This window comes from Equus przewalskii, chromosome 7, assembly GCF_037783145.1.
Source record: "Equus przewalskii isolate Varuska chromosome 7, EquPr2, whole genome shotgun sequence".
Taxonomy (NCBI): domain Eukaryota; kingdom Metazoa; phylum Chordata; class Mammalia; order Perissodactyla; family Equidae; genus Equus; species Equus przewalskii.
Genome location: NC_091837.1, coordinates 23,083,430 through 23,099,213, shown reverse-complemented (window position 1 = coordinate 23,099,213; position 15,784 = coordinate 23,083,430). Strand labels below are relative to the sequence as shown.

Sequence of the window (15,784 nt, the reverse complement as noted above, 5' to 3'; positions counted from 1 at the left end):
GGTTATTGATTTTAATACGCTGCTGTTTGGCCAAATGTGTATTTGGTACTACTCCTTTACTCTTTTTATTAATTAATTTATTTTAATTGATGTTAAATTCACATAACATAACCTTAACCATTTTAAAGTGAACAATTCAGTGACATTTAGTAAATTCACAATGTTGTGCAACTACCCCCTCTGTCTAGTTCCAAAACATTTTCATCACCCGAAAAAGAAACTTGGTACCCATTAAGCAGTAGCTCTCCATTTCCCCTCCCCCCAGCCACTGGCAACCACCAATCTGCTCTCTGTCTCTATGGATTCACCTAGTCTGCATATTTCATGTAAATAGAATCATATAACACGTGACCTTTTGTGTCTGGCTGCTTTCATCTAGCATAATGTTTGTAGCATGCATCAGTACTTCATTCTGTTTTATGGCTGAATTATATTCTGCTGTTTAGATATATCACATTTTGCTTATCCTCTCCTCAGTTTAGGCATTTGAGTTGGTTCTACCTTTTGGCTATTGTGAATAGTGCTGCTATGAACATGTGTGTACCAGTATTAATTTGAGGCCCTGTTTTCAATGCTTTGGGTTATATACCTAAGAGTGGAGTTTCTGGGTCATATCTTAATTCTATATTTAACTTTGTGAGGGGCCACCAAACTGTTTTCCTCCTTTACTCTTCCTACTCAGGATATGTGGACAATTGTAGCCCGCTGAGCCAGCAATTCATAGTTTCTTTGAGTGGCTCCAGAAGTAACCAAGGTATGGTAACACTGTGCCCGTAACACTGTGCCATTGGTATGATCGGATCCCAGAGACCTTTACTGGGATTCCTTTGCAGTTGTCCTTGTACCTGGGCAGATCTGTGGAAGACAAACCAAAACACCTGTATTGGGAAGAACTTATCTGACCTCATTGTGCTGGCTTACTGGGGACGTTCATCTGTGCCTTCATCAAATAGTTATTCGATGTTTGGTGTTTATCTAGAACCAAACAGACAAAAATCTCTGCCTCCAGGAAGTTACATTCCAGTGACAGGAGACAAACAATAGACAATAAAAATAATAAGTAGACGGGGCGAGAGGTTAAGTTTGTGCACTCTGCTTCAGCGGCCCAATGTTCCCTAGTTCGGATCCTGGGTGCGGACCTATGCACCACTCACCAAGCCATGCTGTGGCCGCATCCCACATCGGAGAACTAGAATGACCTACAACTAGGATACACAGTTATGTGCTGGGGCTTTGGGGAGGAAAAAAAAAGAGTAAGATTGGCAATAGATGTTAGCTCAGGGCCAATCTTTCTCACCAAGAATAATAATAATAATAATAATAATAATAAGTAGAAACAGTCAGAGAGATCCCTGGAAATTTATTAGCAGAAGATTGTTTGTAATAGTCTTAATATTTTAAAAAATCTATGTTGTGACCATCGTTGTGTTCTATGTTTTATTTTGTAGTTTATTTGCTTTTTTGTTTTTCTTAGATATACCTCTGGCAAGACTTCTGTCTTATTATTAATCTTTCCATAGAACTAGCTTTTAGTTTTGTTAGTTGTCTCAGTTCTGTACTTCATAGATTTCTGCCCTAATAGTTATTTCCTTCTTTTTTCTTTCAATTGGTTCTGCTACTCTTTTCCCAATGTTTTGAGTTGAATGCTTAGCCCATGTCTTTTTTAACCTTTCTTGTTTCCTGATAAATGTATATAAAGCTATAAATTGCCCTTTAAAGTGGTCTTCTTGCTGTATCCCACTATTTTGACATATGGTGTTTTCATTATCATCCAGTGTTAAATATTTCTAAGAGGCATTTAGCAGTATTTTATTTAGTTTCCAAATATTTTTTAAATTTATCTTTTAAAAATTAATTTCTAATTTCATTGAAACGTGGTTGGAGAACCTGGTTTGTATCATATTGATCATTGGGAATGTATTGTAGGAAATACATGCTCTAATGCATGTCTGTTTTTGTAACTATTCCATGTGTGCCCTAAAATAATATTCATTCTCAGTTGGATGTTGAATTCTCTATGTATCTATTAGCTTGAGGGAGGCCCAGTCTAAGGAAGCACATTTGAGCTGAGATCTGAATATCAGGAAGGAGCCAACTCTCTGAAAATCTTGGGGGAAAGGATCCCAGGCAGAGGGATAAGCAAGTGCAAAGGCCCTGAGATAGGAATGAGCTTGGTGTGTTCCAAGAACAGAAAGAAAGCCAATATGAATGGAGCATAGTAGGCAAGGAGGGAGTTGGGTGAGCTAAGGTCCTGAGAAGTAGTCAAGAGCCAGATCAGGTAGGGCCTCAGAGGCCATGGTGTGGACTTTTGATTTTAACTAGCACAGTACATTCGTTGACCACTTAGCAGCTGATATGCCAGGCACTTTATATAAGCATAATGCCAAGTACAAACCGACCTCATTTTATACAATGGAGGGAGCATTTTGAGATTAAAAGTACCTTAGAGATCATATTTAGCCCAGACCTTTCCTTTTGCAGATAAGAAAACTAAGATGAGGTCTGGAGGGGTCTCACAGCCGGTCAGTCAAAGCCTAGGCTCTGGACAGCCTGCTCTTTCTTTGGTAGATAAGCTCCTAAAAAGGCTCCGTTTTTATATAACTTCATTCAAATGTTGTTGAAAGGAATCTTACCTTGTTATGAACCCGTTTATAAAACAAAACTCATTCTCACCCATCATATTTACTTATTTTGTGAATCTAGATTTTTATAGATTGGGTTTATTTAAAGTGAGTTTCCTACAGGGACTCCTTCCCCCCCTGAATGTTCTGCTCACTCTAATTTTATCCGTCGCTGCTTCACTTCGACATTTGGATCTGTTTCTATGAGGCAGCAGCTTCGGCCCACTCTGTATTCTCCTGGGCGTCACCTTCACTTCCAGGATGACCTGTCCCAGCCCTTTTTGATGAGGCTTCTGTGGCACGTTTGCCTCCACCTCGCAAAGACACACACAGTAATTACCCTTGGGCACGGCCTGGCTGCATGTGAGTTTTCTCACCTCACCCACCGTGGAGGCCGAGCCACTTTGCTCTCCCGGTGGCACAGGAGCTAATGCGGACAGACACTGAGCTGGAGAAAGCTGATTCCAGGCATTGGGTCAGGCAGTCTTCAAGCTGAATGGGCACGGTGCACATTCGGTGTTTGCTTGCAGAAGAGCCTGGCTCAACACAGGGGTCAGCAAGTGCCTTTGAGAGCCTCGTCTGTTGCTGCTTTATCTGAAGTTGGAGCAGACTTATTCCCATCAGAGCAGTAGAAATAGTAGTGGATGACAAAATCCATGCCTCAGGCAAGGTCTCTACCTTAAATTCTACCCTACGAAAGCCAAAGGTAAGATTTATATCCACCGACCACTGGCTTATCCCTGCTTCCTTGCAAATCCTTCCAAATAGCTGTTCTCCTGGCTTGCTGGCCGTGCTGGAGATCTCCACTGGAATATTTTCTTACAAGACATATTTATATGCATTCGGAGGGCACAAGGAAATATGAACAGCAAGCTGCCCCAAGCCTCCAAATGAGACTCCGACTGTCTAGACACTGCAAAAAAAAGTATGTATTGTTTAATAATATAAAGAAATCTCCACAAAATATAAAAATCCCACGGTTGCCTAAGTGTTAGTTTTAGTTTTGGGCAATTTAAAAAATTTTGGTAAATAAACATAAATTTATGATTTTAAGTATATGTGTACAATTTAGTGGCATTAAGTACACAGTGTTGTGCAACCATCATTATTATCCATTTCCAGAACTTTCTCATCATCCCAAACAGAAGCTCTGTACCCGTTTAAACACTAACCTCCCATTTCCTTCTCCCCCCAGTCTCTGGTAACCTTTATTCTACTTTCTGGCTCTATAGATTTGCCTGTTCTGGATATTTCATATAAATGGAATCATAAGGTATGTAGCCTTTTGTCAGGTCTGGCTTATTCACTTAGCATAAGTTTTTCAAGCTTCATTCATGTTGTAACATGTATCAGAACTTCTTCTCCTTCTTCTTCTTTTTTTTTTTTTTGATGAGGAAGATTGGCCCTGATCTAACCTCTGTTGCCAGTCTTCCTCTTTTTGCTTAAGGAAGATGGTTGCTGAGCTAACATCTGTACTAATCTTCCTCTATTTTGTATATGGGATGCCACCACAGCATGGCTTGATGAGCAGTATGTAGGTCTGTGCCCTAGATCTGAACTGGTGAACCCCAGGCCACCGAAGCAGAGTACGCAAACTTAACCACTGCATCACTGGGCTGGCCCCAGGACTTCTTCTTCTTCTTTTCTTTTTCGCTAAGGAAGATTAGCCCTGAGCTAACATCTGTGCCAATCTTCCTCCATATTTTTATATGTGGGACACCACCACAGCATGGCTGGTGAGTGGAGTAGTTCTGTGCCCTGGATCTGAACCTATGAACCTGGGCCACTGAAGCAGCGCACGTGGAACATTAACCAGAGGGCCAGGCCCAGAGCTTCATTTTTTTAGTGGCCAAATAATATTCCATTGTATAGATATACCCCATTTTATTTAGCCATTGACCTGCTGATGGACACTTGGATTGTTTCCATCCTTTGGCTATTGTCAATAATGCTGCTATGAATATTTGCATACAGGAATCTATTTGAGTCCCTGCTTTCACTTCTTTTGGGTATATACCTAGGAATGGAATAGCTGGATCATATGGTAGTTCTGTGTTTAAATATTTGAGGAACTGCCAAGCCCAGTGTTAGATTTCCTATTCAAAATATATTTGTCACAATTAAAAAGAAGAGGTGTATTTGGTAGGGCTGCCACAACAAAGCACCCCGACAAAGATGGGATGACTTAAATAATAGGAATTTTTCTTCTCACAACTCTGGAGGCTAGAAGTCCAAGATGAAGGTGTTGGCAGGGTTGGTTTCCTCTGAGGCTTCTCGCCATCTTTTCCCTATATCTTCACGTGATCTTCCCTCTGTGCCTGTGTCCTAATCTCTTTATAAGGCCACCGGCAGATTGGATTAGGGCCTACCTGTGTGATCTCACTTTACCTTCGTTGCCTCATTAGAGGCTGCATCTCCCAATACAGTCGTATCCTGAGATAATGGAGTTGGGACTTCAACATATGCGTTGGAGGAGGGGGACAAAATTCAGCCCATCACAAGAGGCACAGAGCCAGCCGCATTCCGAACAAGTCATGGTAGGAGAAAACCCAAAAGCAAGTTTTTAAGCTTGGTTTCTGGATTTCAGGAAATGCCGGTTACCTTTTCTGATGTCTCTGGATAGTTACAGTTGTCGTTATCCGTGATATATTCCAGTGATGTGGTTCTTCTTTGTCTCCACAAATGTACATTCAGGGCTAAAGGTTTTTAATAAGTACTGTCTTTGCAGAAAAAAAAAGTGCTAATTAAAGGTTCACATTCTCCTTAAGCAAGAAATATCATGCAGATTGTGTTCTGCCTTGAACATCTTTCAGTGTCATTTGCCATCCTTCTATGGCGTCATTTAAAATAGCTGCATACCGTTCTAATTTATTTAACCAGTCCTCTATTGTTGGACTTAAAGGAATTTAAAAAATTCTTTCTCAGATTCTTCCTTTTCTTTTTATCACGACCATTCAATTAGTCCAGGTTGCTTATTGAGTCATTCTTATGTGATCCTTGCAGACATCTAAGTAATCTCCCTTCCCAGGGTTTCCCCCTCCACCCAACATCCTCATGGCTGTCTGAGAGGTGTTCTCTTTTGTTTTTTTTTAAAGATTGGCTCCGAGCTAACAACTGTTGCCGACTTTCCTTTTTCTTCTTCTCCCCAAAGCCCCACAGTACATAGTTATATATTCTAGTTGTAAGTCCTTCTGGTTGTGCTCTGTGGGATGCTGCCTCAGTGTGGCTTGATCAGCAGTGCCACGTCCATGGCCAGGATCTGAACCTGTGAAACCCCCGGCCGCCAACTCAGAGCAAGAACTTAACCACTCGGCCGTGGGGCCAGCCCCATGTCTGAAGGATATTCTTTTTTTTCGTTTTTTTAAGATTTTATTTTTCCTTTTTCTCCCAAATCTCCCCAGTACATAGTTGTGTATTTTTAGCTGTGGGTCCTTCTAGTTGTGGCATGTGGGATGCCGCCTCATGTGGCCTGATGAGCGGTGCCATGTCCGTGCCCAGGATTCTACCCGGCGAAACCCTGGGCCACCAAAGCAGAGCGTGTGAACTTAACCCCTCAGCCACGGGGCTGGCCCCTGAAGGATATTCTTAAGTCACTGCTTTCCTTGTGTCCCCTATCAGCCCAAGAATGCTTCATCTTGACTTTGCAATTGGTCCAAACATCTCAGCCTTTTTTTTTTTTTTTTTAAGATTTTCCCAGATCAGTCTCTATTTAATCTTTGTCTACTTCCTTCCCAATCTGGGGAGCCAGCCAAATCTACTTATCTCAGCACATACCATATTCATTTCTTTCTGGACCTAGCTCGTGCTACTGGTCCTGTTGGGAATGTCTCTTCTCATCCCACTGAATGTTTCTAGTTTCTTCATCCGGGAGGGCCAGCTCACGTCTCATGAACTTCATAAAGCCCTATGTGGTTACTCTTGCCTGTATGGATTTTATTTTGCCTTTCTTTGAGCTTCTGTTTCACTGAGATGGGACCAAACAGTTTATGAAGCAGTAAGAAAACAACTAAGCCTGTATCCTTTCCTGGCTAGACTTAGAAGGTAGGGACCTTGTCATAAATGTCCCAGTCACACTGGCAATCTGACCATTCTTGGAACACACTCATTTCTTTTCTACTTCAGTGCTTTGTGCTTGCTGTGCCTCTGCCTGGAGTGCCCTTCCTCCAACTCGTCACAGCTGGCTCCTTGACATTTAGATCTACTTAAATGTCGCTTCCTTGGATAGGCCACTCCTGACCCCTGTCAGAGGTAACGCTATTGTTTCTATCACAGCATGCTGCTTGTTTCTTTCAGACCCTTTATCACAAGTGATTCTCACCTCATTTCTTTACACATTGCTTCCCTGCCCGAACCCCCCCACCCCCACCCCAACACACACCTACCCTCCTGGAGAGCCTGTCTTGTTCACTTGTTTATACTGGCACCTGCACAGCCAGGGTGCTCGATAAATGTTCGCTGAATGAATTGGTGAGATTGGATGGATTGGGGAAGGAGAAGGGAGATGTGAGACATTGAGGCTATCTTTTGGATTTCTGGCTTAGGAAATTGAACTGATGGCAGGTGGTGCTACTAAGGGAGCTTGGGAGTTCTAGAAGAACATGTGGGTGGGGTGGAGGGAGCAGAGATATGATTTCTGCTTTGTACCTCTTTGCATTGTCTCTAACCTATTTAAGTAAAATATCTTCAGGTGGTTAACTATATGGGCCTGGAGCTTAGGAGTGATGCTTGGGCACCGTGCAAATAACAGTAATACCCAGCATTGTTAGACCTATGGTTAACAGTTTAAATAATAATAATATCTGACAATTATTGAGTGCTTACTCTGTGCCAGGCAGTGTGCTAAGTGCTTACATACGTTTAACACTTATATCATGTGATAATTAATACAACTCTGGGACACAAAGATACAGCTGAGGTTTCTAAGGATTGGGTAAACTGCCTGAGGCCACTGAGCTAGTGGGTGAGCTAGGATTTGAACCTGGATGGTCTGTTTCCAGTGTGCCAGCTCTTCCCCACTGCACCTCTGCTGGAACAGGCGTGTAGGGACACAAACCCAAGATGAGGCTTTTGCCTTGGAGGAGCTTATTGTTTGCTTTGGGAAATATAATGTAACTCATAACTTACTATACTCAGCAGGCTTGCATAAGGCCCCTATCCAAGCCTGTCAAGTTTGGCAATTATTTGGTGAGAATGGCCAGTCAGAGCTGACCACCTCCTCCTCCGATTCCTGAAGACTCAGGCTCATGTGACTTTCATAATACAGTGATCATTAAGAGCAACTAAGGATGTCGGAAACACAAAATCATCATTCATTTTGGAAACATGTTTCGTAATCCTTCTGGGCCTGGAAAAGAGGAAACTGAAAGATCACAGTAAAAGTGAAAGAGGATAGTGTGTCTAAATCTGTCCATGAGAGAGCAGAAGGTGTTCAGTCGGAGCTCAGAGATTCCCAGAATGTGGACTGCCTGGGGATAGAATATGGGCTGAGAAACGTACAAGCAGCAGAAAGTGAAACCACTCCCAGTGCACTCTAGCGGCTAATTTGAATAAGTGGGGGAGTCGTCCCAGTTTCTTGTGGGCCCTAGGAGGCAGTGCTTTGTGCAGACAGTGACTCTGTGCAGAAGCCAAGCCTCTAGTTTTTGAGGACTGAAGGAATTAGGACCTTCATCACCTTCTCTGCACCCCGTTGGTGAGGGAGGGGTTCCCACTCCAGGGTTATGGGGTTGGCCAAACACATGACACCCAACACTAGACAAATGAAATTGACAGCAATTTATTAGTCACATATACTCACAGCTTGGGGGAGAAGGACACTACATGCCTTGCAGTGTCACAAGGGGATAGCATTTAGGAACAGAGTGAATAAGCAGCAGCAGTGGAAGGCAAGCTTGCTCTGTGGTGTCAAGAGAGTGAGCTGCCCTGTGGTTCCCACAGGAGGATGTGATTGGCTCTTTTGGATAATTCCATGGCCTGGCAGGAAACTCAAACCCACTACTTAGTGATAAGCAGGAAGTGCATCTGGTCCGTTTGATGAGGAAGATTTTATTTATTTATTTATTTTATTTATTTTTTTATTAAGATTGTGATAGTTAACAACCTTGTGAAATTTCAGTTGTACTTATTTATTTATTTTTTAAAGCGTGGCTCCTGAGCTAACAACTGTTGCCAATCTTCTTTTTTTTTTCCCCTGCTTTTTTTCTCCCCATATCCCCCCAGTACACAGTTGTATATTTTAGTTGTGGGTCCTTTTAGTTGTGGCATGTGAGACACTACCTCAACATGGCCTAGTGAGCAGTGCCATGTCTGCGCCCAGGATCCGAACCCTGTGCCGCCGAAGCAGAGCATGCCAACTTGACCACTCAGCCACAGGGCCGGCCCCGAGGACGATTTTTTTTTAACTAGGCTACCTTTTCCATGGGAGCAGACTGGGGAGAGGAACTTGCAGTTAAGCCATTCTCGGCCCTCCTGATTTCACCAGGTGTCAAGGCAGCATGTAATATTAGACCTCACTTTTAGGCCTTGGATCACAGGATGGAATGCATCAGTAGGCTCTGTTGACTGACTGCCCTTTCTCTCTAGATTCGGCACATTCCTGCCCCTGACTCAAACCTCAACAAGTGGTCTCATCCCCACCAACTTGGGATGGGGAGATATTCTAAAATTCAAGGCACACTGAGCATTTCCTCTTTTTTTTTTTTTTCAAACTTCCCAAGGAGAAGAGGAGAGAAAAGAGGATCAGTCCATTTTGCTGCGTATTTGGGGCAAATGTTTCATGGAGTAGGGAAAGACTGAAAAATGAAAACTATATCTACCACCTCTCCTAGTTCATTCTTCACACAGTGATCAGAATGATCTTCTAAAAATCAAATATAATCTCGCCAGGCTCCTACTTAAAACCCTTCAGGGGGCCGGCCCCATGGCCGAGTCGTTAAGTTCGTGCACTCCGCTTCCGTGGCCCAGAGTTTCGATGGTTCGGATCCTGGGCGTGGACATGGCACTGCTCGTTAAGCTATACTGAGGCAGCGTCCCACATGCCACAACTAGAAGGACCCACAACTAAAATATACAACTATGTACTGGAGGAATTTGGGGAGAAAATGCAGGGGAAAAAAAAAGATTGGCAACAGTTGTTAGCTCAGGTGCCAATCTTAAAAAAAAAAAAAAAAACCTTCAGTAGCTCTCTGTTGGTCTTTCTTAGGATAAAGACAAAACTCCTTGCCATTACCTATAAGGTTCTATGCAGTCCAGCCCCTGGCTCCCTGTCCAGTCTTTTCTCGTGTCTTACTTCCCCTTACTGTTTATGGAACAGTCATACAGGTCTCCTTTAAGTTCTGCAAACCTGCTATGCTTTTTCTGCCCCAGGGACTTTGTATGTGCTATTCTCTCTGCCTAGAATGCTGTTTCCTCCCCTATTCACCTAGTTATCCAGTACTTATCCTTCAGATTTCAGCTAACTGGCTGTTTCCTCAGGGAGGACTTTTCTGATCCCCCCAAATTCCCTTATTGTAGGCTCTCAGACCATCATTTACCTTCTTCATTATGATACTTATCACAAAGTGCAAGTTTACATTTGTTTGAATTATTTAATATCCGTCTCCTCACATCTCCATGACAGCAGCAACTTTATCTATCATTGGTCTCTTATGAATGCATTAAAAAAACCCTCCTGTTTTCCTATACTCTACTCACTTTTGATACACACACCACAATTCTCCAAGTCTCCAGACACCAACTGGGTGTCCTACAATTCAGTTATGACATTAACTACCTGGAGTTAGCCGCACAGATTAAAGGCTCAGTCCCACAAGATTGTCCCCTACTTCAAATGCCAGTCACAAGTCCCAGGTTGTCACCTGTACTTCTGAGCAACTGGCTATAAATTGGGGGTTCCCATAATCCCCTCCTCCGTTCAGTCATTTGCTGTAACAGTTCATAGAACTCAGGGAAACCCTTACTTGTATTTACCGGTTTATTATAAAGGATATTATAAAAGATACACATGAACAGCCAGATGAAGAGGTACATAGAGCAACGTCTAGATGGGTCCCAAACACAGAAGCTTCTGTCCCTGTGAAGTTGGGGTGCACCACCCTCACAGCATGTAGGTGTGTTCATCAATCCAGAAGCCCTCTAAATGTCATAGTTTAGAGATTTATATAGCTTCATCATGTCAGCACAATCCATGATTAACTCAGATTCCAACCCCTTCCCATTCTGGAGGATGAGGGAGTGGGGCCAAAAGTTTCAAGCTTCTTATCATCGGTTGATCTTTCTGGTGACCAGCCCCCATCCTGAAGTTATCCAGGAGCCACCAAGAATCGCCTCATTAGAACACAAGACATTCACATCACCCAGGAAATTCCAAGGGATTTAGGAGCTCTGTGTCAGGAACTGGGAGCGGAAACAAAATATATATTTTATTATATCATAGTGCCTCAATGAATATGTTGAATGAATGTATCAGTGAAGGAGCTAACTGTGATTTGAGGATCTTCTGAGGTAAGAAGTAAAAGGAGCACTTCAATAATCATGAATTACACATTATTTTTTATTATCATAGTAGTGAAGTTAAGATGTATACATTGCCAAGCTAGAATTAGAAGGGTTTAAAACATGGTTCCCTCTAAAGAGAGAAATGCAAGTCCATTACCAGTTCTATGTGAAATCAGCCAACGTTAAAAGAAAGCAGATGTCCGATACAGAGGGGAAGCGGTGAATACTGTGCAATTACCATAACAGAAGAATTGACTTAAGTACAAGAAAACAGATCCTACAAAATGTGATTCTCCTTGGGATGCCTTTGGCAATGACATTATTTTATGCAGTAGACTAAAAATAAGAATACAAATATGATGCATGTTATTGTAGGAAGTGTCAGACATTTTGCACAGTTGGCATAACACATCACTCTCTCACCCTCTCACCCTCAGCATCTGTGGGGAAGGTGAAGGAAAACAGTAGGTGGATCCAGTGATATTTGTCATCCCAGATTCTATCTGGGGCCTCCACGAGGTGATAGAGACACACTAGGAATAAGGCACCAAAAAAATAAAGATATAAAGGCTCAGGCCATCAGAATGGAAATCTGTAGCAATTACATAGAATTCTAGGAGTATAAATTTTCATTTCCGAAGAAGTCACATATAATCCACTTTTCAAAAATATCTCTGGATGGTAGTAAAAATGAAAGTTGAATCTGGCCTAATTAACTTGTTTCCTGAGTTTAAAGCCAGATAAAATCCTGAGTCAAAAAAATATTTTTGTTCACACTATTTTGCATTAATACAGTAGAAAGCTGCTGGTTTTAAAAAGTATCAAAATGGTAAGTCTTAGCGTATGTATAAAAAAACTCATAGATCCTTCATCAGTCACAGTTTTGAATAGTGGTCTCTATTTATTCTTTGAAATAGCTTTTGTTTAGAAATAGATGACTAGTCAATTCTATTGCCAAAACTATCAAAAGGAAATTCTGCAGGAGGATCCTAACACCTAACACATCCATTTTCATATTCTTAGCAGTTGATGTATAGACATGGTAAAGGTTTGGGTGGGAGTTGCTTTTTAGGTAGCATCCAGACTACATCCATTATAATTGGCTGCAAAGTACAGGATGTTAAAGGCATAAAGGTGGCTTTTTCCGGTTTTTAACAGCAGTAGTTACTTCCAGTCATAGAAACATGAGGTGGATTGGATTGTATTGAGTAACTTGGCAGTTAGATTGGATGGATTCCAGGGCTGGTCTGCTGAGTTACCTGATTCGGTCTGCAGCCCTCCTAGAACTGCCGAATAGAAACCTAAGCCCTGAGGGGGTCCAGGGGTTGTCCAGGCTCCCTGAGAATCTTAGAACCAGGGAGGTTACGGGCTGAGTCTGTGTCCCCATGAGTCAGGGTTGCTCTCTGTCCCAGTTATTTGTTGCTGTGTAACAAACAACCCAAAACTTAGTGGCTTACAACAATTTTGTTCTGTGGGTTCACTGGGCAGCTCTCACTTGGGGTGTGTCATGCAGTTGCAGCTTTATGTTAGCAGGCTCTGGAATTATCTGAAGGCTTCTCTCCCATGTCTGGTGACTGGGCTTGGATGGCTTGAAAGCTGGGGGCTGGTCAGGGGTCTCACCTCTCCACGTGGCTGCTTGGGCTTCCTCGGGCAGGCAGGTCTCAGGATAGTCAGACTTTTACCTGAGGGCTGACTTTCTTCACAGCAAGAGTGTCAAGGGACAGGAGGTGGAAGCTGCCAACCTCTTAAAACCAAGACCCTGAAGCTGACAAAGTGTAACTTCCACTATTGGATAAAGCAGTTAGAGCTGCCCAGATGCAAGGGGAGGAGAGACACAACCCTCAGGTCCTGAGGGACAAGTGCCAAAGAATTTGTGGCCACTTTTAATCTTCCACATTCTCCAACTAGAACCCAAAGGTTTGTTCATAGCTGGACATTATCCTAGTGTGACCTCATAATGAGCTGCTTTGCATTCATGTAGCTGTTCACGCATTAACGAGAAAGTTCATGTACACTGTCTCAATTTGTCCTCCCAATATCTCTGTGAGATAGTACATTGGATAATAAGGTGACTGAGGTACAGAGGTTAAAGGCATAGGATCATACCACTTCCTAGGGACAGAATTAGGACATAAATTTGAATCTCTTGACTCTTAGTCCATGCTGAGGGACTCTGGTTTGTTTGTTTGTTTACCCAGGTCACTCCGCTCTCTGACACATATAGAGCTGTAGGAGAGGAAAGCACATTTCCCTTTGGCTGAAAATCTGGCCACAGATCTTTGCAGGTGAAGCTCAAGGTGCAAGCAAAGGTGCTGTTCATATGCCTGGTCAGCCCCGTGCCATCAGTAAGGACTCTTGAAGCCACCGTACTGGCCTTCACTCCTGGGAAACTCTCTGCGGATCCTCCAGCGGCAGCAGCTGGGCAGGATAGCAAAATCAGCCAGGTCCTGGGAGCCAAAGCGCCAGGTAGCATAGCACCTATAGGCACAGTGCCGCAGCTGGCTGTTGGTGGAATCTGCATCCAGCACCAGCAAGGGCTCCCGGTAGAGCAGGAGGAACTGCAGGACGCGTCTGGACAGGACGAGCTTCCTGAACGGCTCTGAGGTGGTGATGCAGGCACCCATCTTTTTCCGACAGCACAGCTCCTCCAGGCATCTGTGGCTCTCGGGAAGCTGGGACGGGAGGCAATTTCCACACTGGCACCAGTGCGGGCTGTCTTTATGTCTAGGAGTCACCTCTTCACTAAGCAGCTGGATGTCCTCTGGTTGTCCAGGAGTGACGTGTGGGTCTTGGAGAGACAGGGGCAGCCTGGACAAGTCTGTGAAGTCCATCGAGGGCCTCTGAAAAAGTCAGGTTTCCAAACGAATCAGCAATGACAATCCGTAGAATTCTAGGTTCTTTAATTTTATTAATTTATAAGATTACATTTAATATATTATCAGTAGTAGCTATCATTTATTAAGTGTATGTATCAGGACCGTACTAGTGTTTTACAAGCATTGCCTCATTTAAGCCTTCAAAGAACCTCATGAGATATGTGTCCTTATGTCCATTTTACACATTTAGAAAGTAAAGTTCAGAGAAGTCAGGCCTCCATGCAGATAACACCTCTTCAAAGAGACTTTCTTGCCCTGACCACCTGATTTAGGTAGTTCCCCTCCTCCCAGGTCATTCTCTTAGCCCATCATGAGATTCTACGTTCTTCATAGTATCTATCACCATCTGAAATGATCTTATTAATCGATATGTGTACTTGATGATTCTTCTTCTTCCACTGGAAAGCAGGTCCCTGTCTGCTTTGTTTATTCCTTATCCTCTTTACCTAGGACGGTGCCAAGCACATAGTAGGCAGTAAATATTTGTTGACTTAGCTTCACTCTCTCCTTTCCCACCAGTCTCCCTCTTCTGGCAAATCTGTTTGTTATCCTTCAAGAGAAGTTGCTGTAATTGCCATCACTTATGTCTATTCTTTGTGACAAATACCTTCATTCACCAAAGAAAGTGTGAGTCAAGTACATTAAAACTGAATAGTTCAGGGCCGGCCCCGTGGCCGAATGGTTGGGTTCACGTGCTCTGCTTCAGCAGCCCGGGTTTTCACTGGTTCAGATCCTGGGCACGGACATGGCACTGCTCATTAGGCCATGCTGAGGTGGCGTCCCACATGCCACAACTAAAAGGACCCACAACTAAAATATGCAACTATGTACTAGGGGGATTTAGGGAGAAAAAGCAGGAAAAAAAACCCTGAATAGTTCTTGTATGTGAATGTTCACAACAGCACTATTTACAATAGCCAAAGGGTGAAAAGAACCCAAGTGTCTATCAATGGATGAATGGATAAAAAAATGTTATGTCCATACAGTAGAGTATTATTCAGCCACAAAATAGGAATGAAGTACTGACACATGCTACAACATGGATGAACCTTGAAGACATTATGCTAAGTGAAAGAAGCCAGACAAAAAAGGTCAAATATTGTATGATTCCATTTATACAAGAGGTCCAAAATAGGCAAATCCATGGAGACAGAAAACAGATTAGTGGTTGCCAGGGGCTAGGTGGGAATGGGGAATGGGTGCTGAATAGGTACAGGGTTTCCATTTTGGGTAATGAAAAAGTTCTGGAACTAGATAGTGGTGATGGTTGCACAGCATTGTGGATGTACTAAATGTCACTGAATTGTACACTTTAAAATGGTTAAAATGATAAATTTTATGTTATATGTATTTTACCATACATGCACACATACACACACAAGAATTCACTTTCTACCTAAACTCAACAAGGACATTATAGTCATGTGTTGCTTAATGATGGGGATACATCCTGAGAAATGTGTTGTTAGGCAATTTTGTCATTGTCTGAACATCACAGAGTGTACTTACACAAACCTAGATGGTATAGCCTACTACACACCTGGGCTATATCGTACTAATCTTATGGGACCACTGTTGAATATGCAGTCCATTGTCGACAGAAATTCTATTATGCGGCACTTGACTGCAAGAATGGAAAAATTTTGGCCAGTCTCTCAAGAAGAGATGTAAAAATCTTAGATGTTAGTGAATTGAATCCAGAAATAAATACAAAGAATAATAATACATCACATTCAAATTGATTTTATTGCAGGAATGCAAGGTTGGCTTAATATTTGAAAACCAATCTAATTC

General features: G+C 42.7%; 2 protein-coding genes across 5 annotated transcripts in view; one reads left to right on the top strand and one right to left on the bottom strand.

The window, feature by feature from the left end:
* The window catches only part of IFT81 (intraflagellar transport 81), a 185,944-nt gene that overhangs the window by 10,663 nt on the left and 159,497 nt on the right, over nt 1–15,784 (top strand). The window lies entirely within an intron of this gene.
* P2RX7 (purinergic receptor P2X 7) overlaps nt 11,152–15,784 on the bottom strand; it is a 45,297-nt gene continuing 40,664 nt past the window's right edge. The window contains exon 13 of the mRNA XM_008508271.2: nt 11,152–13,954. Coding sequence (XP_008506493.2) covers nt 13,457–13,954 — 498 coding nt within the window. The 3' untranslated portion in view covers nt 11,152–13,456. The remainder of the gene's footprint in view (nt 13,955–15,784) is intronic.